Source organism: Homalodisca vitripennis, unplaced genomic scaffold (assembly GCF_021130785.1).
Source record: "Homalodisca vitripennis isolate AUS2020 unplaced genomic scaffold, UT_GWSS_2.1 ScUCBcl_1445;HRSCAF=5085, whole genome shotgun sequence".
NCBI lineage: Eukaryota > Metazoa > Arthropoda > Insecta > Hemiptera > Cicadellidae > Homalodisca > Homalodisca vitripennis.
Window position 1 is genome coordinate 100445 of NW_025777598.1, and position 25421 is coordinate 125865.

Below are 25421 nucleotides of genomic sequence, written 5' to 3' on the forward strand. Positions count from 1 at the left end.
ATATTCCCGATAAAGAAAATATATCCATACACAACCAGAAAAAGACTGGTAATGCTGTCACTCGTTATTGCCTGGTTTATGTGCCACGCACAGAGCTGCTCAGCTGGTAGCACATAACACATTTATTTACCAAACTGCTACCAGAATCCCCTGTTTCATGTTTCATCACGTCAGATCGTTAATATATTGAGTTTACATCCCAATCGCCATCGTTATTCTCAGATAAGTTACAATCTGATGAATGACCAACTCACAACACATCTGAACTCTCAACTCAAATCTAAAATTGATAAAAAATTTCTGAATATTATGACAAACATATCCCGCTATATCAACTTAACCATAATCAAAAGAGATGAAATTACAGTAGCAACTTCAAAACCACAACTGAAAACTAATAGTTATGTTCTTTCTGTTTCTAACGCCTAGGTAAAACTACACCATGTGCTTTCGCAACAGTTCTTTAGTTGACTGTCAGAGTGTAGTAGCAATTAAACAGCACTACTGTGGACTTATAGTAGTTCAAATAAACACTACTAGAAGTCAATGTGTACCATCTTACAGCTGCCGGGCATTGTTGATGTGAAGGAGCGGTTTGGCACATGTTAACACAGACGTGTCCCAAAAATAAATTTTTGAACCAATTTTTAAAATTTTGAATCAATAGTCTTTCTAATGCACTCTTCTAACCCTCTTTCCTCTAGACCTAATGATAACCACAATAAAATTGATTTATATGAACATCCAATAAGAAATTAATAATCGTGTACGTAACTTAGCCTCAATCAAATTTACTCCGTTTCCAAAAAAAAGCCATGTTATATTAATTCCGCATGTAGGGTTATCTTTTTAATTAGTACGAAGATAAGATTCATTTGAGTCTAATGTCTTAATTTGTTTTCCATACAAAATAAAAGCTCTGTTAACATATTGCAATCACGAAGTATATTACAACTCATGATATACACTTTACAGTATCATCCCCTAGTAAATAATCTTTTAACAATCTTGAAATTAACTGAAAACTAAAGATTTTAATCGATTGCATTAAATTATGTTTTTTAAGATAAATTATTATGTAAACTCATAGTTAGAACTTTAATTATTGTTACAAATTATTTAGTAAATAACATAAAAAGAAAGAACAGATAATAAACAAAATTAAATTCAGCTGTATGTTATATGACTTTGTTGGTGGTAACCCTGGAAGCGTTGATCAAACCCATTTGTTGTCGATCGCGTAACTTCCAAATTGCAACCGAAAGTGTCGATTGCACTTTACTGATAAAAGCATAATTACTGGTCAAAGACCTTTAGATTGTACATTAATCTAAAGCCTACAACTTGTTGTTTTTAATGTTTTGTAGTCTTTGATTTTCTTTTAACCCATTACTAGTTACCAATCTGGTGATTTTCTCAGATGTGATTTTGTTGTTAAGCTCTGTGCAGCGGATATTGATGTTTGTAAACATATAATTTATTTTTGTTGGGAAGTTTTTTTTTTATTTGAAATGAGCAAAGTTATATCAAAAACTGTTTATTATAACACCAGAATGGGTGACTCATGTAGATCAAGTAATATTTGTTACATTCTGTAGAATCTGACATCACTAACTTTATTGAGTAATGTATATAACACTACTTATAAGATTTTATATGAAATTTATAAAGAGACTCTGAAAGACCTACAAAATCAGGGTACACTTTAGAATTTCCGATAGACACTTCCAGGGTTAAAGTTTATGATCAGAAACTAGATACTTTTATACTTGTGCAACTGCCTAGTTCATAATTTGGATGACTTTTGTATTGAAAACAATAATATTTGTTTGTTGACCATCCTCTTGATAACTTAACTGTCAGTTCTATTTGTTATTTTAAAACAACATTAGGACTTGTACTGTATCCCTCCTGATACCATTGGGTTTCTGGTCACTTTATTCAAAGTATCTCCATTTTATCCTCTTGATATTTTAAATTGACTTAAAACCGTTTAACAAAATGCAGTTTTTAGACATAGACTTTGTGCATGAATTTTTTTAGAGTTATTAGTTTCAACTATTTACGTGACATTTTCAGATAAGGCTTACAAAAGTATGCATAAGTTTACTGAAAACCCATGGTTTATTGTATGATTAAATATTTGTCACAATATCTTAAGGCAAAGGATAAACTGTAAACTTTAATATGCAAGGAGCTGTGCGCTGGACAATTTTAATTGTGCAGAAGACTGAAAATTCATACATGCAGATATTACACAAATTTTATGTAGTCTTTCATCAGTTTAAAATTCACAACCAATAATTTTAAACTGGTTGTTTTAAAAAAGTTAACATATTGAAGTTTACTTTTTTATATATTGCAAATTGAAAGTCATGTTATATTTTCAAATAAAATAATTAGTGTTAATGTGTCAAATTTTGCAGTGCAAAGTACGTTTATTGAATTTTAGGTAGATTTTTAATATACTTCAATTGTTCATAAATTTATGAGTAAGGTCTACAATTTCATTACTGTGCATAATTTTCACTTTTGTTGATCTAACCACGTCAACGTGGACACTTTAGGTATGTCTATAAACTAATTTTTCAGAAGGATAAAAGATTTTTTTTAATAAAAAATCTATGTTTAGGCTTCAGTTACATAATTTGCTCACTGGTATCGTTCAGCGGTTGGCGTGTCCGAACTTATAATGGAAAGATCACACCAATAGTTTGTTCCTGCAGCAGTGATATCGCTAAGTATCTTCTCTTAAAAAAGTTTATAAAAATCTACTAAAAGAATAATTTCTATGCATCAACCATTAGAAGACCTCCATAGTATTGTACTTGCACCAGTTATAATAATCTATTTCCAGCAGCTGGTGGTCATCAGTTGTTTAATAAGTGAAACATTATGGTTGTAGTTTCAGCATGCTATAAAAGTAAGATGCTAATAATGCTGAGATGTGTTACGTTTTACAGTTTAATATCTTGTGTTACAACTGCTGCATAACAACTTGTATTTCCTAAAATTATGAATTTTACACTGCTGCACAAACATTAATTTTAATCATAGCAGAAGCACAAGTTTTACCTCAACATGTCTAAATTAGTAGATTCAATATTCACTACTATTATTAATTCAGGCACTATAATTTAATTTATACAAATTATACAACTTGGTAATTTTCAGATTTTTCTCCACCGAATATTTCTTTTTCTTTTTGCACTATATTTCATATCAAACTTAACCTAAGTTTCATTACAAACCTTACAGAGACTATGTGGGATAATTAAACAAACGAAATTATTACTATTTAAGTTTTGATTTATTACTCTTTTAATTGGCAAGTTCAACATACGGTGTCAATAAACTGAGTATTAGGTTGGTAAGCATAACCATTAGATAGATTATAAGCAGAAGAAACAAGTATAACACTTCTTCCTACAGAATAATCTAAAAACTTGGTTAAACCTTGGGTATGTATGAGTAAAAAGTATCAATTCTAACACATCATCTGTTCTATGTTTTTACTAGCACATAACTTCTCAAAAGTTGATACAGATGGAATTCTGAATTAATTTGACAATGAGGTGGTTACAGATTAAATTGATTGACAAATTATACTTATTCTATTTTAAACCATATCTACATGAAAAGAAAATAATTAACTCTTTCGTTCTAACAACACAAATTTAAACACTTGAAAATTAAATAGCTCAACTCTTCAGCAACAAAATTAACAAAGTTCATACAGGCATCACAATTTTAAATCAACTTTTAAGAAATGAGAACATATTTAACAATATCAGTTGTGATTATGCTTTCTTTATACTATTGAATCTTTAAAATACGTCAAAGATAAAGTACATACATCTATAGCTAAGGAACTAAACTTATAACTACAACTAGATCAAATATTACAACCTCTATACTTTGCATTAAAATAATGCCCATTTTCCAAAAGTAGTCGGTCCATAAAACCAGCACTCACCAGAGGAAAACTACAAAAAATACAAAACACAAAAAAAGATGACACAGTGAACAAAAAACAGAACTTCTCTCCTTTTTTGCAATTTTCTGGTAGTGTCCCTCCAAATGTGAGAAGGGGAAAATCCCACTAGTTCTATGCAAAGTATAGCTTGTAGATAAACAGCCTTGCTCTGGAAATTTGGACCACCTTGGAAAGAAAATTCAACCTTTTTTAACTCACAGTGCTGCGATTTTCCAACAAGACTTATTTATATTTTTAATGTTTAAATAATACTTATTTTAAAAAAGTTTGATGATGAGTACAAATCTAAATCGATTAAAACCTAAAATTTATTTTCCATCACCTCAATTTTAGATTTTATAAAACTTGTGATTTAAAACTGAACTAAAATATTGTTTTTCTTACATACATACCACAACAAATCTTCCATGTACTTACTGGATGAAAATCTACAAATAGTTTGACCAAATTAAAAATCTTGGCAAGGAGGAAAAAGACAAGTGTTGATGAAGATGTGTTAAATGCAGATTACGTAATTTGACAGAATCAGTTGTTTAAGATTTAACTAACCATGTTACTAAAATGATTCAATGAGAGAAAGCAGCAAATGCTAATATTGTAAGTTACATTGTGTAAAAACTTATGTTTCAAATTATATTACACATAAAACAATACAAAATCTAATTCAATGTTTGCTAAAAAGTATTGACAATTATTCTGAACACAAGAAACATTTTTAAATGTGTTTTATTTACATGTTCCCAATATTTATAAATTTTAAACTTAATTGTTCAAAAAAATTGTTTTCCAAGAAAGAACAAAGTAAGAAGAATCGAGTCATTTCATTAAAACATTTATACCATATACTGAATGCAAGCAATTATTTGTTTGAAATTATTAAAAACAATCATTATTCTAAAAAGAGCCATGGATTACAGGTGCAGCATTCAAAAGTGTCAATTCATCGTTAATTTCCACAAATGTCTTAACACAATTAACAACTGAATAATTAGCTGCAGAATTGAGTTAGGTTGTAATTATCATGCAGAAATATAACAAAAATGTTATGGAAACATTACAAATTACTACAGCCTGACATAAAAATCACAATGTTCGTTCCCAACACGATTTTCTGAAACATAATGATATGTGTTCTAAAATAAAATGACAAGCCAATTATGAACTCATTAACAAGTGTTAAAAATAAGACATTTTATTCTAAAAGTACAATTGAATGTAAGTATAAAAATACTGTCATAAATTTGGAAGAAACAATTTGAATTTCTAATTTAAATATTTCAAGATAAAAAAAAACACCTTGAATAACATCTTGTTTAATGTAAAGATAGAACTTTATAATTAATTTTCGTTTGACAGGTAACAATAAACAATAACATTTAAGATTAAATCGTCAGCAAAATTAATAAAATTAAAAATCTGCGAGTAAAGAGGTTGAAATAACTGTCCAAGATGGTCCCACCCCGATATTACATTTCCCTTTAGACAATTTCAAATTTTGTTGTTGTCTAGAAAACAGACATGAACATTTTTTTTTGTCATCTCGACAACAGACACGATAAACATCTAAAAGCAAAAGCTCAGTGCAACACTTAATGAGGTAGCACAAACAAGAAAGGAAAATCTATTCTCAGGGAAAATAATTGTACACGCCCATCGAGTGGACGTCGTCAAAGTGTTTGGTACCAGCCGAATGAAGAGGAGACTTGTGGATTCTTTGCGCTCGCTGCAACCGTATGGAGCCTAGGGGATAAGTCATATGTCGGACTCCATACGGTTGTAGAAGAGGCAGCTACCAACAGTCTCCTTCCAGTTCGGGTCCGGGAGATGTTCATTTCTTCGTCATTATCTTCAAGTACTCAAGAGCGTTGTGTGCTGCAGCCGTCTGAGCTTCCTTAGAGCTATTCCCAGAGCCGTGACACACCGCTACAGGCAAGGTGGACAGTTGTACCAGACACTGATACTTTCCTGTGGACAGACCATATGAGAGGTAACAGTTTGTTCACTTATGATGATATGACACCCTGACACTACAACCTTACCTCTTCACCTGCATGTCATACACAGTGCCAGATTAATGACAATGTGTATGTCAGTTTTAAGTTTTGACAAATTATTTAAACAATTGTACTGAATTTATCTTCTGCAGTATTGATGGTTGTCTTGTTTCTGAACTGTTCTTTTATATTACTAACTTAATTAAATGAGAATTAATCAAATGACACAAAATTACTGGCAATTTCACTGAATGTTGTTATCTCAAAAGTATCAGTACATGAAATGGGTTTTTTCTAATGAGGTTTTTAAACATAATTAACTGTAAAACAACAGTTATTACAATTTTCATAACTAAATAAGTAACAAGCTTCACAAACAGAGGCTTCAGAAAGACGGTTTGCACCAGCTACTGACATCACAGCATAACTATGTCCAGTATTCATTTACAAAGTTTAACTTTCCCAAATTCAGCCAAGTAAAGAATATTAACCCGTCTACAATAGAACCTACATTATAACTTTCTGAAACTGTAAACCAGCACCATTTTTAGAGTGTGAACCTTTTGAGGTCAGATTCCCGGCTTAGTGTTCTTCTAATAGATACATTTAACTTGATGTACTATTCAAACTATGATCTCATTTAAGATTCTCATCTGACCCCTTGTAGGCCGTACTCCTGATATGACAGAAAAGTGTTAGTTACTTCAAAGAGTAGATTTTTAGGTGCAATAATTGTATAATGAGTGTTATCACTTTATCTTTAATAGTTCAGAAAATATTGAACCGGTGCAGTACTTTATGAACACATTATAAAATCAAGTATTGTATTGACTATCATATAAATTATATTTATATCATATTTATATTTATAACCTTAGGTGTGCTGCCTCTCTGCCCATTATTGTCGATCACCTGATTTACGCAGTGCTGGTGTCTATTTCATCACTATTTCACCTGTTAGGTATATGTTCTGCTCTTTATTTTACAATTCGATACTAAGGGTTGACTGTGCAAGAGGGTAATCAATGAGGTTCTGGGGATCTTTTGTGGCATAACACTAAAATCTAGACAACCAAATCATCTTAAGGCTCTTGATGAACAGACGTCAGAAGGAACTAAAAATCCCACTATAGTGGGTTTTAGAAATGCCTGTGAAGATGTCTTGCTGCAAGTCACCCCCACGTTGGCTGCGGTATTTTGTTGCAAGTCCCTTGTTGCAGCTCCAATTTGATGTGGATCACCCTACGTTGACTGCGTCAATTTGTAGAGAAATCTGCCCCTCGTAGTTGTGTCAATTTGCTATGTGTCGGTTTTTAGTGTTGTTGACGCCCCATGTAATTGTGCGCCTTTTTGTTACCAGTCCCACGTTGCTATACCATTTTTCTCCGGATGGTGTTGGTCGCCATCTTGTTCAAAAATCTGCCCCAAACTAGCTGCGTCCCCTTGGTACTGCTTAAAACTCTACCACCTTCCAGATAAACAATTTGCTGTCCCAATTCTCTGCCAATCACTATTTAAAATGTGCTCCCTCTCCTTTGTGATGTAAATTACTTCATGTTAGCTAAGTGACACTATTCCAACTTAATACCAAATTACTATTAAATTTGAATGTCTGTGGTGTTGTCACCAACAACAAGTCTATGTCTATCTCAGGTTTTTAAATAGGTTGAGTAGTGTTTAAAAAATTTAATATCACTCCATTAAAGTTCCTATCACACTTTTTTATAAATGGGATATTCAAAGAAAAGTCAAACCAAGTGACCTTGACGTTAATTTATTCCATGTCACACTGTCCATACACATAAAATTCCACTCACCTTGCTTTGATAATTTAAGAGTCTAAAATAATATCCCATCCTTCATTAAAATTTCAATACACCATAATACAGTTTCCTATTAATTTCATCACTACTATCCCAGGAGAATGCACACAACCTCCTTGCTTCAAGTCTGGAAAGAGAAGAAGGAATCTCCGTATAAAACTACACATACAGACTCAAAACAATACTCATCCCCTCTCCCGTTCAAATCAGCGTCTTTACGATAAAATATAATTTGATTCTTTTCTTATAATTGTCGAAATTTATCACGTTTACTATAATTAATCAATTTAAGTCTTTCTATTTTCTTTTTATTATTTTTTCAAAGCTTTTTATTTAAATTTTTAGCAACATGTGCTTTATGACGTCATCAATATACAAGTCATTTATCCCACAATTGGCTTTTCTGCGTAATTCTATTTAGTGCTTTTGTAAAACACGAATTTTGGTTATGTTTACTTCATTTTAATTAATCAAATCTTTTCCTGTATAAAGTTCAATAAATTTCTTCGTTATTAATTAAATAAATCTCAATTCCGACAACAACATGTGATTCACTGACGTCACAGTCTGCCAATTTCACTGACGTCACAGTCTGCCAATTCCCCGTGAATATTCAAATGTCGTAATTTGACCTGTTACAGTCTCCACATAGTCAGGACAACTGCTTCCTATCATAGAATGTATGAGGGGGTACCCAAAAGTAACCGGAATTGTATTGCTGGCAGCCGGCAGCGTGTAATACACATTCCTGCCGCTACGCGTGTGTCGCACAAACCCATTGCGAGCTCAATGACCCCAGTTCCGTTGTCCTAGTGCTTTCTGTTCGTTCGTAGTGACTGTTTTCGCTAACCCTGTTTTGTTCTTGTTTCGTTTTTTTGTCATGGCAAGTTTAAGTGAACAACGTGCAGCTGTGAAATTTTGTTTTTTACTTGGTAAAAATGCTGCAGAAACTATTTTAATGTTGAATACAGCTTACAAAGATGATGCTATGGGGAAAACTCAGGTCTACGAGTGGTTCGCTCGATTTAAAAATGGTGACATGTCGATTGAAGACAAACCTCGTTCTGGACGTCCATCAACCTCTCGAACGGACGAAAATATTGAGAAAATTCGTGATGAACTTGTACTCACCGACCGTCGACAGACAATTGAGGAACTATCAGAGAGTAGTGGGTTAACTTGGAGCTCGGTTCAGCGAATTTTAACAGGAGATTTAGGACTGAAAAGGGTTGCTGCCAAATTTGTTCCTGGACTTCTGACTGACCATCAAAAGGCACATCGAGTTGAAACTTGCCGCCTTCTGAAAGAACATCTCGAAAATGATCCCGATTTTCTGGAAAAGGTAATTACTGGTGATGAGTCATGGTGCTATGGTTATGACCCAGAAAACGAAGCAACAGTCAAGCCAATGGAAGTCGCCATCTTCACCTCGTCCAAAAAAATGTCGGCAAGTCAAATCAAACATCAAAACCATGTTGATTTGCTTCTTTGATGCTAAAGGCATTGTTCATTCAGAGTTTGTTCCTCCAGGTCAGACTGTCAACCAAACATTTTATTTGGAGATTTTAAGAAGATTGCGCAACAGTGTTCGCCAGAAAAAACCCGATTTGTGGCAGACTGAAGACTGGTTCTTCCACCATGACAACGAAACGGCACACACAGCCATCTCAGTTAGGCAGTTTTTAGCCAAAAACGGCATGGTTCCGCTGCCCCACGCACCTTACTCGCCTGACCTCGCTCCATGCGACTTTTTTTTATTTCCACACATGAAAAGAGGCTTGAAAGGTCAACGATTTGACAGCGTTGAAGAGGTTAAGAAAAAAACTAAGCTCGAGCTTGCAGCCATTTCTAAAGATGACTACAAAAAATGTTTTTGCTCAATGGAAATACCGTTGGGACAAGTGTATTAGTTGTAATGGAGACTATTTTGAAGGAGATAAGGTCGTATTGTAAAAAAATTTGATAATATATCATTTTTATAAAATAATTCCGGTTTTTTTTTTTGGTACCCCCTCGTATGTGTATAGCAGTTTCCTTGGAGACCGTGCAGAACCAACGTATGTCCAGCTCAAGAGATACCCATCTTAAACAGTTAAGTGGGTAACGCCCAATTAATAGATTGAACAATAATCTGATGTCTGGTCTTCGATCAACAATAGTCCTAGGATATAAATAACATATACAACTTTTGATTGTCTCAGACCTGGGTGACTTTTCCTGTAGTGGAAAGCTTCTCCAGCCACCCATTTTGTAACAGAATTTTTTATTTTAAATTGGTGAAGCCATTAAAGGTTCTGGACCTTTATGTTGTGACACAGTTTCAGCTCTCACCAACCTGTCCACTGCCTCATTTTCCACAATTTCTTCATGCCTAGCATCGAATTCAGAGTGACACTGTTAATAGATAGCCAAGTATTATCTCTTTATTTCTCTGACGTAAAGATATAATAACACTGTGTTAACTGTTTGAAGTAATAATAAAAATATACTACTATAATTAAATATTGCAGAGTATATTTTGCATTGCTTCTTACATTGCATAGAAATGTGTTTTTCATTCTACACCTTACCTTGCTGGAAATTTTTAAACTGGAAACCTCTTTCGATGGGCCTAGCCGCTTTCCAAACATCATACTGGAGAGACAAGGTTTCACAAGGGCATGCCTTTATTTTACACCAAACAATGAATGAAGCAAAATAATTAGATTATTCTACTGATGTAATTTAACTTATAAATATGCTTTCATGTATTCTAATTTTAGAGACATTGGAATCTATCAAGGTTTAAAAAAGTAAGGACTACTCAACAGATTTTTATTAGAAATTTACAAATACAATTAATTTTTAATAAAATACACTTACAATCTACCCTATAGTTTACATACTAACCTGTCATGGACTTTTCTTCAATATCTACATAAGTGACCTCAAACTGCTGCTCAGAAGCTATTTCTTGTAAGAACTGTACAAAGTTGAAGCCCTGATTCTTCAGCACAACCGTCTGCAAACAAATCACCTCATGATGAAATAAACATCATCACTGAATTTTTATATATAGATGTTGCTTAGGTATAATGTATAAATGTGACATCCATTTACAAAGGTCTTAATAATATTTTGACTAAATAAAGTTCAACAGTAAACATTTCAGTAGTGTGACAATGTAATGCTCCAGGCTTATCATTTGAGTTTTACATGTAATTTTTCATGTTACTTGCATTCAACTTAATTAAGATGATACTAAACTGATAACATTGAAAACTAAGCTGACACAAGGAGGTCTTATTAGTAATTATTAAAAACTAGAACAAATTATTTAATTAGAACAAAGTAATTATGCTAACTTCTTTCATACATCTTGAATTTTTTTAATTCCATGAAGGACATTTCCAAACCATGGTTCAACTGACTGCGTAAAAACATTAGGAAAAATGTCAAGGCATTTGTTACATGCAAAATAAATATTTATTTAATACAAACAAAATACTTTCCATCCTTCCTGAAAAAATAATGCAAACATTCGCCATGACTGCAGAAGTACATAGAATTTGTAAAAGTAAAAAAATCTTAAGATCGCCACTTAAAAATTGCAAAAGAATGTCAATATTGTTAAAAACATGTGTTGTATAAAGCAAATTTATAACTTAGCGTATATATTTATAAAACTAGTATTACATTACTTTGTTTATTAACTATCACAAATACTTCTTCAAATGTGATCTTTTCAGTAAAGAGTCAGTGTTATTTAATTTTTGATTCCCAAAAACAAAACTTACAAGTCCTTTTCTACAGGAAAAAGTAAATTTGTTCTCAATGTAAAATTTACCCTTGCACTACCCAGAATTTCTATTCTTTTTATTCCTTTACAGAATAACAAAATAAGTAATAACTGAGTAAAACTTACTTGAGATAGCTTTATAAAAATCTAAACACGTTAATTTTAATTATTATACATTATTGATGTATAATAAAAAACACATAATCAAAAATGTTACAATAATTAATTAATAATTGCAAATTGATTTTGGAATTAGAAGAAAAAGTCCTATACGAACCTGTAACTCATTAAGCTTTTCACCAAAAGAAGATTTGAGGTTCTTGTGAAACTGAGACACCTTGTGACTATGTGGGGTCGTCAAGGTCGGAATTTTTGCCTCTTTCAGTTCACCAAATTCGTGATTGATCTGGGAAACGCGCTGAGTTATCTGACAACAAATATTTTAAAATTTATTACAACTATAGAAAACCCAACACCAAGGTTAACTTTACAATTAAAATGTAATTTAACATCTTTCATTCAGTTCACTCAATAAAAACTTGACCTCACAGCTGCAAAATACTTATAATTCATGAAATAAAGGAATTACAAATTTAATTATGATAAAGGTTATGGTACGTCTTGTTTTTGGGAATCGACCTGTCCGCTTAATATATTCTTAGGAAATTACCTTGTTCAATTTTTTTACACTCTCAACAGATATGTGTTTAGAATAAAATATAATTTAGATTTACTACAGGAAAAAGCTATAAAAATAACAAAATTAAAAGTATTTCCAACTTTGAATACAACGGTTATCTGTTTATTAAAAGTACATACTTACAATAGAAAACCACACACTTTATAAGTCTGTTTTTCATGTTAAACCAGGGTTAGTACTTAAAACTGATAACTGCTAATATTATTTTAATCACAATTTAACACTGAACATTTTCCAAGATTCTATATAGTAAATCCTCCTTAATTAAAATTAATTTTATAAGATCTACTAAAAAGTATCTAGATCAGTAAGTAAACCCCGCTCTTTGTTTAAAATTTGTTATTAACGATGGATAATTTGAAAGAATAATAGGATTTCAGACATTTCTTTCCATTACATACTACAATAAACATATATTTTTTATAACATATAAACTATAGCAAATATCCAATACCCTAGTCCACTAATTAAATGTGAGGATTTGAAATTAACTCAAGTGACTTAATTTTAAAGTTACAAGAATAATTATTTACTTTTTTTCACTAAATAGTTTTGTTTTCGTAGTCTTTAAAATCTTCAGCCCACTTGGATATACTGAAAAGTTATCAGTTAGAATAACCGATACCCACATTCAGTTAAATGTTTAGCGAAATTTTGTAAGAACATTTAAGGAAAGTTAACATGAATTTTCATGTTATAATGTTTGGGATTATATAACGATTTAATGATTGCACTAAAACTTTTAAACAAGATTTTGTATGTGTATATATATATATATATATATATATATATATATATATATATATATATATATATATATATATAAAGCCTTTTTGAGTTACTGGCCATAAATATGTGCAGATAACCAGGAGTGATAAAAAAACTTTCAAATCAAGCTATCAATTGATACAACTCATGTCAATATTATTTTTTATTCACTTCTCGTTCTCTTTAGTAAGGTTCTTTATTAACATTTTACTTTTTTTAAGGCAATTTTTCGGAGTAGAATGAACTTCATGTTCTTTTCAACTTGTAATCAAATTTGTATTGCCGAGCTCTTTTTATAAACTTCTCTTCTAGCCATTTAAATTAAAACTTTAAATCTAATTATAAAAAAACTAACCAAAATAACAGAAAAATAAGTTAAAACTATAAAAAATTCAAGCGCCAAGGTAAGAATGATTATTTAAAGCAATGACAAAGCAAAAAGTTCATGTATAGACTGGAATTTGAGCCAATGATCCTAAGTGTAATGTCTGAACACTGCTGACTGAGCTACTCACTCACAGGTCATTAGACACACAAGAGATAAGATAAGCTCTATCCATTTATAACCAGAATACTATCCATTTCTAACCAGAATATGTTGATAACTTGCCTTAACTGGATTGTACTTGATAAGAGTTTAGTATCTTAATGATAGTTATTCATACTATTAATACATTAATATTTTTAAATTGTAGTACTGATTGTTAAAATGTATAAATACTTTACTCCAATCCCATTTATGCAATATATTGTCATTTATTCCACACAAATATTGAAAACACACAAATGATTCTGAGGTATTTGAAGACTTCACTTCAACTTGACAAAAGAACTGATTTTGTGGCTCTACTTAACCCTCTAAGTGGCGGTCATTTGTGGTCTCAGTGGCAGGCCGTTTTTGGGTAAATTGCCGTGATCGTTAAACTTATTTTTAGAAAATATTATCTAAGTGATAACCTAGCAACATTATATATTTTTGTTTTCCTTATGAACTACATAATAAGAATAAATATAATATTTGGTGCCTTACCATTATTTTCAGAATAATATCATTGTAGATGTGTAACAAATTTTTTTTAGAAAAAATTATTTTTAAGTTCTACTGTCCGTCACTTTGAAACTACTGGAGCTACAAAATAATTTTAAATTCACAGAATATACACAATTTTATTCTAAACAAATTACTTCTTATACATTTTTTTCTATTTACAAGAACAAAAAAGTTAGATGGGAAAAACTAAATCTATGTATAAACTGGTTTTTTTACTCCCGAGTCACTAGAAGGGGCTTGTCTTTTCCTCCCAGTAGTGTAGGGACTATAATAGTGGCTTAGTTTGTCATAGCACATTATATTTCGTAAATATAAAACAGGAATTGTTTTATCACAAACCCCTCCCCATCCTCAGACAGAGGTCAAAGTCGAGCGATCTAGTAGATAACGTGACTACAGATTATCGCCGCCCGTTCAGCTGGTGCGCCGCATTCTTGTACTTTCGTGCCGAAGTGTCTGTCGAGTGCGTCGCTTTGTTGTACTTCCGTGTTTTACTGTGTGTATAATAGATTAGTGATGGGTGACACTATGAGAATTTGGGATTTACCCAGGAGCGAAGAGGGGGCCATTCGTTTTTTACAAGATCATGACTAATTGCCTACATCTAAAATATGCGTGGCGGTCGGCAGTTGCTGCTGAAGGCGAAAATCCACTAGACTCACTTATCCTTGATATTGCTGCTTTCTGGGCGTCACAGGAAACCCATTAACAATTGATAATCATTGTAAGTTTGTAATTGAAGAGTTGCTTTTTCGTTCTATAATGTTTTTTTTTTCTATAAATTGATATGTTTGTGTTCCTCATACTGGTGTGGTCGATATAATCCCAAAGTACCCCAACATTTTCCATGACGAACGAATAACCTAAACATTTACCGGTAACACATACAACGCGATATAAACAATAATATACTGACAATAACAATACGCAAAGTCGCCAAACAAAACAGTGACGAGACGAGTAGACAGCTGTTCTCTCGTCTGCCGCCAGGTCAAACGAAAACCATTGGATTCATTTAAGCCAGCAAACATTAGTAACATTAATACACACTATACTATATGATATGTATAGGAAATTTCATGGAGAATATGATAGTTCAAACTAGGCCTAAAAATTATGGACGGTTGCGGAGCAACAGCCTTAAATGTGAAGCAATGGCTGTGACGGCGCTTGCCACTTCGCGGCGGCGTGAATCATACGTCTCAGACGGCGCTTGCCACTTAGAGGGTTTAAGATCACATCTCAGGATAAAGTCCTCAAAATGACATCCATAACAAGGCCAATCATACCCTAGTACATATCTTATAGCTCTGCACATATCACCTACATGCTATTTGAACTTATTGGAGGGATTAGCACCTTCTGTCGACACAAAAGTGCCTCAACATTGAAGTAAAATGTGTTGACAGCAATAAGAACAAACCTAGGAGCAGCAAGCACCTATGGGAGAGCTTGCTATGTATTATCAATTGGCACCAATATTAGTTCCTCATTTTGTTAAGAGTTGAAGTTATACTATTGTTAACTGTGTTTTATGCAACTTCCCTGCCTATATATTGTATTTCATGTCATGATGTTCTGGATATATTATATACATACCAATATTTAAAAAGGAAACTAGCTCTTGATAAACCAAAAAGGATGCCTATAGGCAAAAACACTGATGTTGTGTGCATCTGCCCATAGGCGTCCATGTTTAAAAACACATGTGGGAATTTTTATCTAACAAAATAATAATACATGTCTTCAAAGTAGGGTTGGTTTTAGTATTAAGAATACAAAAATGTTTCAGCACATATGAGTATGATGTTATCCAGCCAGCAGTGTACGTGTTCTGGATGCCCAGGTAACTTTTGCTTCAAAGGAGACTTCTATATCAGATAATGAAAGCTGTCAATTCTTGTGTTGCTATGTGAATAAGACGTATTTAATGAACAGTAGACCTGAGTCAGACATTCTTTATTGGATTAAAAATTCACCAAGGAACAATCTCAACAAAATTTCTTGTCATGGAACTGTATAAAACTGCCATACTCTCTAACTCTTTAAGAGGTCACTCACTTACAATATTCTTATGTAATTTTTTCAACTATCTTGGTCTAATGTAACTTCAAAATTGGTCCTACAAAAAAACTGTTGGGTCATGAAACATTTAAGATATACAGATTCTGTTAAACATATTTTTTCTCAACTTAGAAATCTGACAGTATATGGTTTACACATATTTAAATCAATAATTTATGTAAAACAACTTTTTGATCATATACTAAAACCTAATAAACATACATATAATACTCGTTTTAATAGACATATCGATCAACACAATCTTGAATTTTACAAAAAGAAAACATATTACAGAGGTGTGAGATATTTACATAATTTACCAACAAAATTTACAATTGAAACAGATTTGTTAAAATTAAAAAAAGAAGTAAAGGATTATTTAACCCTTTGGATGCCAGCCCATTTTCCAAAAGTACTACCCAGAAACGCCAAGGGCATTTACAGCAGTTTTGCAAGCTTTCACTAAATGTATTATATACTTTTTTTAATTTTTAACAGATATATTGATGATTTTTTTACCATTATTTTGCTTATGAAATGCCCTTGTTCTGTTGGTAAATTTTAGTTGCATAAATGTAATTTAAACTTATAAAAAAGTTAAAAATTAAGAAAAAAAAAAATTAAAATTTCCAAAAAAAACATTTTTTTTTTAGCACAAATAAGTGGTTTAAAAGAAAATGTATGCTGATTTCCTGTTATATCCTAGTAAACTATATCTAACCCTTAACCTAATTACAACATTTCAAAAGCCTACCTTATATAGAAGTCCAGTTATGATTTTTTTCACTAAATGTGACACGGGCACAGTTTTTGTAATTTGCATGGACGTTGTATGTAATGTTTACACTATATTCACAAATCAATATTTGACACTATACAAATCGGTACTTTGGGATTATACCAACCACACCACTATGAAGAACACAAAAATATAAATTTATAGATATATTATAAACAAACATTGTAGAACGAAAAAAAAACAACTTTTTAATTACAAAATTACAAACTTACAAAGATTATCAATTGTTAATGAGGTCAGATTCGCTTAAACTTTTTTCAATGAACTTAGAACATAAAACATGTACAGTAGACTCCCGTAAGTTCGGGCCACCTCGGGACCGGACCCTAGGCCGAAACTTAAAAAGCGGCCGAACTAACCGATGCCTATTTAAAAAATGCCCCATTTATTGTTTGCAAGGGTAATTTTTCAATAAAAGTTATGAAATATAACCGTAAAATTAACCTTTCCAAACATTACCAACACAGAATTAACTACTAAACTAATTTTAAATTTGTACTTACCAATAAAACACCGGTAATACTGCATATGTTGGGAATCAATGCGTGTAGGAATCAAACACTTGCACATAGAATACAACACAGAGTAACGCTTTATTTACAAAACCACAGACCTAATGAAATAAAATAAAATAATACAGTACTGCACTGTACATTGGTGGGTTTAGCTTCTTAACACTTAAAATAATCTGTCACTTTTTTCTGAATTTTTGTTTCTAATGATTTTTTATGTGCAAACTCACGCCACTTCTTAATAAAAAATTACATCGACTGCAGTTGCTTCTTTTTGCTGTTCGATGTAAGTAGCTGCCAGTTGCAAAGCTGCTTTTCCTTCAGCGTGGCTCATTTTATTTTCTTCGTCTTCTTCTCTTCAATCTCAGCACCATCTGCGTCGTTATTCATCTCGTTGTCCTGGCGAATGACACACTCGACGATTTCGTCATCATTCAGAACCTCGTTGTCTAGCTCCTTTTCCATGTTGATCCACTCCAAAACATCTTCTTCAACAATGGGACCACAGTTCGGTAGTTGCTGAAGGTCGTGCAATAGAGCTGCATTGTCATCAGGTTCGCCATCAAGAATGTTTGTTTGGCTCATCTGCTGTTGTGTTGTTTTGATCTACGCTATCTTCTATATTTGGCCAAAGTTTTTTCCAAGACTTTACAAACGTGGATGGTGGTATTTCGTCGTATGCCTTGGCCGACATGTACACAACATCCTTCATGTTAACTGACTTCAACACTTTGGGTAAGGTCTAAGCTGTCATCAGTCTCCAGTTTGGAAAGAACTTCCGAAAGTAGCTTACGACGATACTTCCTCTTGAAGCACTCAATGACCCCCTGGTCCATCGGCTGTTGAAGACTGGTTACATTGGGTGGTAGGAACAGCAGTTTAATTTCTTTTTTCATCGTCACACTGAAGATGTTCATCATGAGTAGGCGCGTTGTCAAGAAGTAGAAGTGCTTTGGCGGGGAGTTTCGATTTTGCCAAATGTTTTTTCACTTTGGGAACAAATTCGCATACAAACCATTCTCTGAAACAAGTACGTGTCCATCCACGCTGATTTCTGTGACCGATAATACACTGGGAGAGCGTCCATGTTTATGTTCTTAATAAACGCTCTCGGTTTTGCTGCTTTGCCAATGACAAATAGGGGTAACTTGTGAGTCCCCGAAGCATTTGAACACAAGGCGACTGTTATCCTGTCTTTGCTGGTTTTAAACCCTGGAGCAGACGTTTCTTGCGGGGTGGCAAATGTTTTTTCTAGGCAGAAGTTTAAAAATTTAAACCCAGTTTCGTCAATGTTGTATATTTGCTCTGGGCAAAAGTTTTCATCATCGATAATTTTTAAAAATCTTGCAGAAAAGTCGGTGGCCGCTGTTTGGGTTTGCTGATAACTTCTCACCACAAACTCCAATAAAATGTACGCCGTGTCTCTTTTTCCAACGAGAGAGCCATCCATCACTAGCCACGAACGCCTCTTCTGGTTGAAGCTTTGAGTGTAAGATCATGGCCTTTTCTTTTAATATTGGTCCACTTAATGGCGTTCCTCGTCTTTCGTTCTTGAACGAACCACAACCATAGAGCATCTTCCACCAATTCGTGTTTGGCCTTCCTTAGTGTGCAACGCTTTTCTAGAACTTTTTCGGTATCAATTTGTGTACAAAAGCCTTCAATACTTTTTCTGTTGCGTCGCCAGTCGTTGACTGTACTTTTGCCCACGTTTAAATCCTTGCAAATACTTTTGCACGGATTCTCCTTTGTCTAATCTCTCCAGAGCTTGTAGTCTCTGTTCCATTGACTTGTACTTACGTTTACGCATTTCACTCATTTTAAAAACAGATTAAAACACGATGCAAAACAGTTTTTGTTCAAACACACACACACGCACACACACAAAAAAACTATGAAAACAACAGTACTGTACATACACAAAAGAAATCACAGAAACCCACGAGTAAATAAACAACAGTACAAAACGCAAACTAAAAGAAAATAACTGACTCTTTGTAGGTCTACTGTAAAAATGACGAGCACCACCCAGTATGAATGTTCGAGACGAACTGATGAGCTGTTTTGACAGAGCAGTAAACTAACCAAAGAATACAACGGCACTGTTAGTAGAGACGTGCTGCCCCGCTTTCATGGCTGGCGCCAAGTGCGTGTGACTCATGCTCAGCCGACCGGCCGGACTAAAGCGGCGGCCGAACTAACCGAGGCCGAACTTACGGGAGTCTACTGTATTTGAGTAACAGAACTAACATTCCATCAATCAACAAACATTTCCAGGTATTGTGATCGGTATTGTGGTCGCTGTTATCTTATCTTTCTCGAGAATCCCGATTACGGCAGGCCGCGCGCGGCATCACATGATTATTTAAGTTTTTTGCACGGGTACATAATTGCCTTTCCATTACAATTCAATTTATATTTCTGATTAGCCCCTCTAGAATTATATTTACTGATAGATACTATCTCGAGGGATTGTTTTTCTTTCGTTGACATCAGCGCGAGCTTCGGAAGCACCTTCGGCCGGAGGCATTCGCATTTTGGGTGGCGGAGTTTGGTCAAGAATAATGACAAGTTTTTTGTGTGTTTTTTTTTCAATAAAGAGTTTAGTTTTTGTTTGGGTAATGTTTGTTTTGGTTGAATTTTTGTGTTTGGAGAAGAAATGTAGGGGTAAAATACGAAAGTACAACAAAGCGAACGGGGGCGGGCGAGACTCTGCAATCACGTTATCTACTACACCGCTCGACTTTGACCTCTGTTTGAGGATGGGGAGGGGTTTTGCGATAAGACAATTCCTGTTTTATTACTGACGAAATATGTTCTACGCTAATCTAGTAATCAGTAGAAGCTAAATGTCAACTGTCTGAGGATGGGGAGAGGTTTGCGATAAGACAATTCCTGTTTTATATCGACGAAATATTGTTCTACGCTAATCTATTAATCAGTTGAAGCTAAATGTCAAATAACGATTCATGTCTGGGTGTGGTCTGTATAATCCCAAAGTACCAATGAATCTAATAAAAGGGGCATAGTAAAAATGCCCTAACAACAAAAGTAATGAGAGAATTACAAACGTAAACAATGCATAGCAACACGAACGTAACCTCAATCTCGGCCAAACAATTCAACAGCTGCGAAGTTCAAATACGACCCAAACAAACAGTCCATAAACGAATTAACTTACTTTGTGGTTGCAAAGCAACTAATCGACTATTGATTAGTCCAAAATTTCGCGCAATAAGATGAACTATAAGAAAATTACAGGTGAAAAACGTGACGTACCTATATTACGGCCGTTGGCGATTTTCAGTTGAGTAGCCGACGGCCGTAATTACACGGTACGTTGGCATCCAAAGGGTTAACTAATTTATCTCTATATTCTTTTGAGGAATATTTCAGTACAAAAACCAATTAAATTCATTTAAAGAATAATTAAAGATAAATTGTTAAGATGTAAGTTTTATAATTTCAATGAACCAATGTTACCATTATTTATTTATATTTTTAAATTCATAGTAGTATTTAGTTTTATTGTAGTGGCACTATGTATCTTGTACATATTATGGAATAAAGTGGTTTGACTATTGATTATTGACTTCAAACTGTCAATCTATAATTAAACAGATATTTAGTCTAACTTTACTATGGTCTCCTCTCAGTGAAAAATGTTTAAATTGAACTGAAAACAACAAACTTTGCACAACTGCCCACAACAGCTTAGCTGAGAATCAGTCAAATTTTACTATCCTGAGAATCCAATGAAAATGTGGGGAAAATTACAATTCTTATTTTACTACATAATCTTTTTGCCAATATTTTTAATTTTAAGGAGGATTCCATTTAAGCAATGTTCTGTTCGTCTTCCTGTACAACCGTTTTCTGTAATGACCTGTACAAAGATCTTATTAGACAGAACTAGGGAAAGGGTCTGGGTTTTACAGGATGAAAGTTAGTTTCTTGAACCTGCAGTTATCCTAACTCAGATTCAAAGTTCGACCTTTGACTATTTTGCTACCAGCTTCTCCAAACACACTTAATTTGTGATTTTTATAGACAAATCATAAATGTCAAACTTGGGTATATATTACATAATATACATTAATCACAATGATATACACATATTGTAATGTTATGTATTGTCTACAATCATATTCTAGCTTGGGAAAGGGTCTTATCTGTAAAAACAAACTTACCTCATCATCGTCCTCCAGATTGAATGAGATGTTGTTGGTTTCCACACTAATATCCTTGAGTTTGTTCCACATTTTGTTGGCAGCCTGTCGCTTGGCTAGTTTCTTGGACTTTCCCATACCTGAATAAACAGCAATCATCATTTTTACATCTAAGAGAACTGAGCTTTTCATCAGTGTCTTTAATCAAATTACTCATACTGAATTGACCATATTATGTGACAATGGAGCTTTCAGGCTTTCAAATAATTATATATGATTTTAACCCTTCACACGCCACTAATAAGTCCATTAACTTTCCTATAACATCGAGACAAGACAAAAATTTGTGTTTCTTTAAGTTAAAAGCAAATGTTTACTATAAATAAATCATAATAGGTAAAAGCAAAAAAGTATAAAACATGGCATTTTACTTAAAATTAGCGAATTTATTGATACGAATAAAAAAGATCTATTTACAAAACTGTTTATTTCAAATACATTTCAGTTTCATTGTAAAAATTTAACTAAACTTAAAGGTTTAATTACATTTGACTAAAAACAAGATAAATATTTCAAACTAATCTTAACAGTACCAAACGATGAAGAATAATGTAGTAGATGCACACTCATAACAACCGAGAAAGAAGTATTTCATGTATATTTGGTTATGGTTCTGTAGGAGATGAAGAACTGATGAGCAGGTGATCAGAGTAAGACAAAGGGCACTCCCCTCCCCCTGTCACAGAGTGAAGGTCATTTATAAATACTTCCTTTGCAACAGCAAGCACTGAGCGTGCAGTGGGCATTCTGAAGGCCTTTTGTAAACTAAAAACCTCCAAGAGATATAATCTATAATATCGCATATAACTGTATTTGGCGTTTTGGTCAAACTCTACCATTCTAACATATCCGTCTACAGCATGGGAAGGGTTAAAACATTCAGAAAGCTGTACAAATTATTCAGAACAAAAGAGATAAAGACTACATAATGTGTGCAAACCTTTGTTCAGTAATCTATCTTCATAAAAAACCCTTTTCAATTGCTGAAGTTACTTATTTATTTACTTTCGATTACTTATTTATTTTAAATTGTAAGAATGGCAAATGAAAACTGTGCATTTCAACTCGAATAGCAATTTGTCATCTAATTATCTCCATAATTAGTTTAAGACCCCGAATGGTTCATGCCTTTATGGGTTCTATTACCTGAGCTTTTCATACCTTCTAGACTGACTATACCTACACCAGGTACAGAAAAAAACCAATGTCACTAATAGTTGGGCAACCCCATAGATAGATAGCCAGGAACAACAAATCACCAACCGCTAATGTCGAGATATTGGGGTAACATAGTTGAACAGTAAATCTAGTTTACTGTGGAGTTCCCTTAGAATTAAAAAAATTTTTGCAAGCATGTCGGAGTATCTATCCTGACCACTTGGAGTGGAAGAAGCTGGAAATGAACAAGTACCCCCCCCCCCCTTCGATCAAAATTATATAACAGACAAAGTACCTGACCACTTGGAGTGGAAGAAGCTGGAAATGAACAAGTACCCCCCCCCCCTTTGATCAAAAATTATATAACAGACAAAGTGCCTGACCACTTGGAGTGGAAGAAGCTGGAAATGAACAAGTACCCCCCTCCCCCTTCGATCAAAATTATATAACAGGCAAAGTGCCTGCTATCTCTCCTCGCAAAGGATGTAACATGGGATTTTAACAGCAGGTGGTCCTCATCCTCAACCTTACCAAACTGAAAATCCTGTCACTGAAAGCAACACAATAGTACTTTTAGAACTCAATGCAATGAGACATTTCCTCAACTTCTTATCCTACAATATAAACATTTGACTGCAGTAAACATGTTAGTGCGTAAGGCGTAGAAATGCTACTCAAAATCATCAGTATAAATCAGCAGTGAATGTGTTAAAATGCATGTTGATTTTTTGAGTAAATGACTGATATATGTATACCTACATACATACCTAATAAATACACTTACAAACCATTCAATATAAGTTTTTTAATTTACTTAAATATTCCATTTTGTTACTAGAGAATGATTAGTACGTACTTTTTTCACATTATTTAGTAGTCAAATCTAGTTCATAATAATAGCAATATTTATCATCAAATAAGGAAACAATGAAAAATTTATTGAATCCCATTGCTACTTTATTTTATTGAAAAAGTTATAAAATTCATCAGCCATTGTTAACCTTAGAACTGCCAATGTGTTTTGTTTATACTGGCAAGGCAAGCTAACTTCCGAGGATTTCTCTCAACTAAATTACATTTATTATACATTATTATTTTTGGTTTTAAAAAGAGAACTTAATTATAATGAAGAAAAAAATTTAACTAACACTAACATCACTTGAAAGTACACTTTTTGGTTGCCCAGTGCATTAAAATATGTATCTGCATAAAAAATGTTAACAATTCAAAATAAATATGAATCACAATTATTATGTGTTTTACCATTGACAATATAATTTTTAATGGGATAAATGTATGGTCCAGCTGAATTTTTAGCTCCAATTACTCCCCAACCAGAAAAATCAACCCTCAAATTACTCTCACTGTCTCAGTGTATTAAGTAATTTAAGATTACCCATAGAACAAACAAATGAATTTCTTGAGATTATATATTTTGAAATATTTCAGTTAAGATGTTAAGTTTAACTTACCTATTTCCTTGAACTTAAAGACAAGGCAGGCGATGGTAAACTGGCGCTCGTGGGGTAACCCCTCCTCATGCTCGGTCGAGTAGGTGGGTGGTGGCCATCGTCGCGACATGCACAGTTCCTGCAGGAGACCTATTGGGTTACCTCCAATCTTGTCCTCATACGGTGAAACCATATTCCCTGTCCTGTTGACACACACACTTTTGCTCAGCACTTGGTAACAGAGTAGAGTGATTATAAGAAATAAACATTCCTCTACAGCCAGTGTGTTTTTAGGAACCGGCTGTACTGAAACAACCTTGAATTTTATCCCATAGTTAAACTTGGAGATTATGCTTGTTTTTAAACTGAAGCAGTTAAAAACAAAAATAGAGCTTGGCGAGAATGGTTTAAGGATAGGTCAAATGAAAAGAGGGATAAATGGAAGAGACTTGCAAGGGCATCAGCAAAGATGATGAAGGAGGCAAAGGAGAGGACATGGAAGGATTTTGAAAAAAAAACTGAAATCAAACTTCAAAGGAAATAAGAAAATTTTTTATGGGGTGATAAGGAACAAGACGAAACCTAAAGAAATGTTGACTAAGGTGGTGGATGTTTCAGGGGAAATCAAATGGGAGGAGAAAGAGGTTTTGAAGACGTGGAAAGAGTATTTTAAGGAACTACTGGAAGGAACAGAAAATGAAGAGGAAAGAAGAGATATGACAGGGGAGGACAGAAGATGAAAGATTTTAGTATGTGCGAATTGGGAAAAAGCGGTTAAAGAGATGAAAGAGGGGAAATCTGCGGGAAATAGACGAGCTGACGGCTGAGATGATAAAGGCGGCGGACCCATTGGGAATTCAATGGTTGTACAGAGTGATGAGAGTGATTTGGAAGGAAAAGAAGATACCAGAAGACTGGAAAATGGGAATAATAGTGCCGATTTTTTAAGAAAGGCAATAAGCAAAAAATGCGAGAATTACAGGGGAATAACTTTGTTGTGCCATACACAAAAAATTTATGAAAAAAATACTGTTGCAGAAAATTAGACCAGTACTGGAAGAAACAGGAAGAGAGGAACAATGTGGTTTTAGGAAAGG

The 25421-nt window shown here is 33.5% G+C and overlaps 1 protein-coding gene across 1 annotated transcript; it reads right to left on the minus strand.

Moving 5' to 3' along the window:
• Positions 1-3498: 3498 nt before the first annotated feature.
• LOC124371470 (RISC-loading complex subunit tarbp2-like) lies at positions 3499-24526 on the minus strand. Its single transcript, XM_046829803.1, has 5 exons — positions 24346-24526; positions 21677-21795; positions 11870-12019; positions 10704-10815; positions 3499-5962 (listed from the first exon to the last, which is right to left on the minus strand). Exons 1-5 carry the CDS (start codon positions 24515-24517, stop codon positions 5826-5828), a joined length of 690 nt encoding a protein of 229 aa, XP_046685759.1. The 5' UTR covers positions 24518-24526; the 3' UTR covers positions 3499-5825.
• Positions 24527-25421: the final 895 nt, after the last annotated feature.

What these genes read in the sequence shown, in the direction of transcription:
- LOC124371470 (XM_046829803.1), bottom strand. Translation starts at nt 24,517, where the DNA reads ATGGTTTCACCGTATGAGGACAAGATTGGAGGTAACCCAATAGGTCTC. An exon ending in AAAAGCTTAATGAGTTACAG is followed by an intron (nt 10,816 to 11,869) that starts GTTCGTATAGGA and finishes ATTTGTTTGCAG; the next exon opens with ACGGTTGTGCTGAAGAATCA. An exon ending in TGAAGAAAAGTCCATGACAG is followed by an intron (nt 5,963 to 10,703) that starts GTTAGTATGTAA and finishes GTCTGTCCACAG; the next exon opens with GAAAGTATCAGTGTCTGGTA.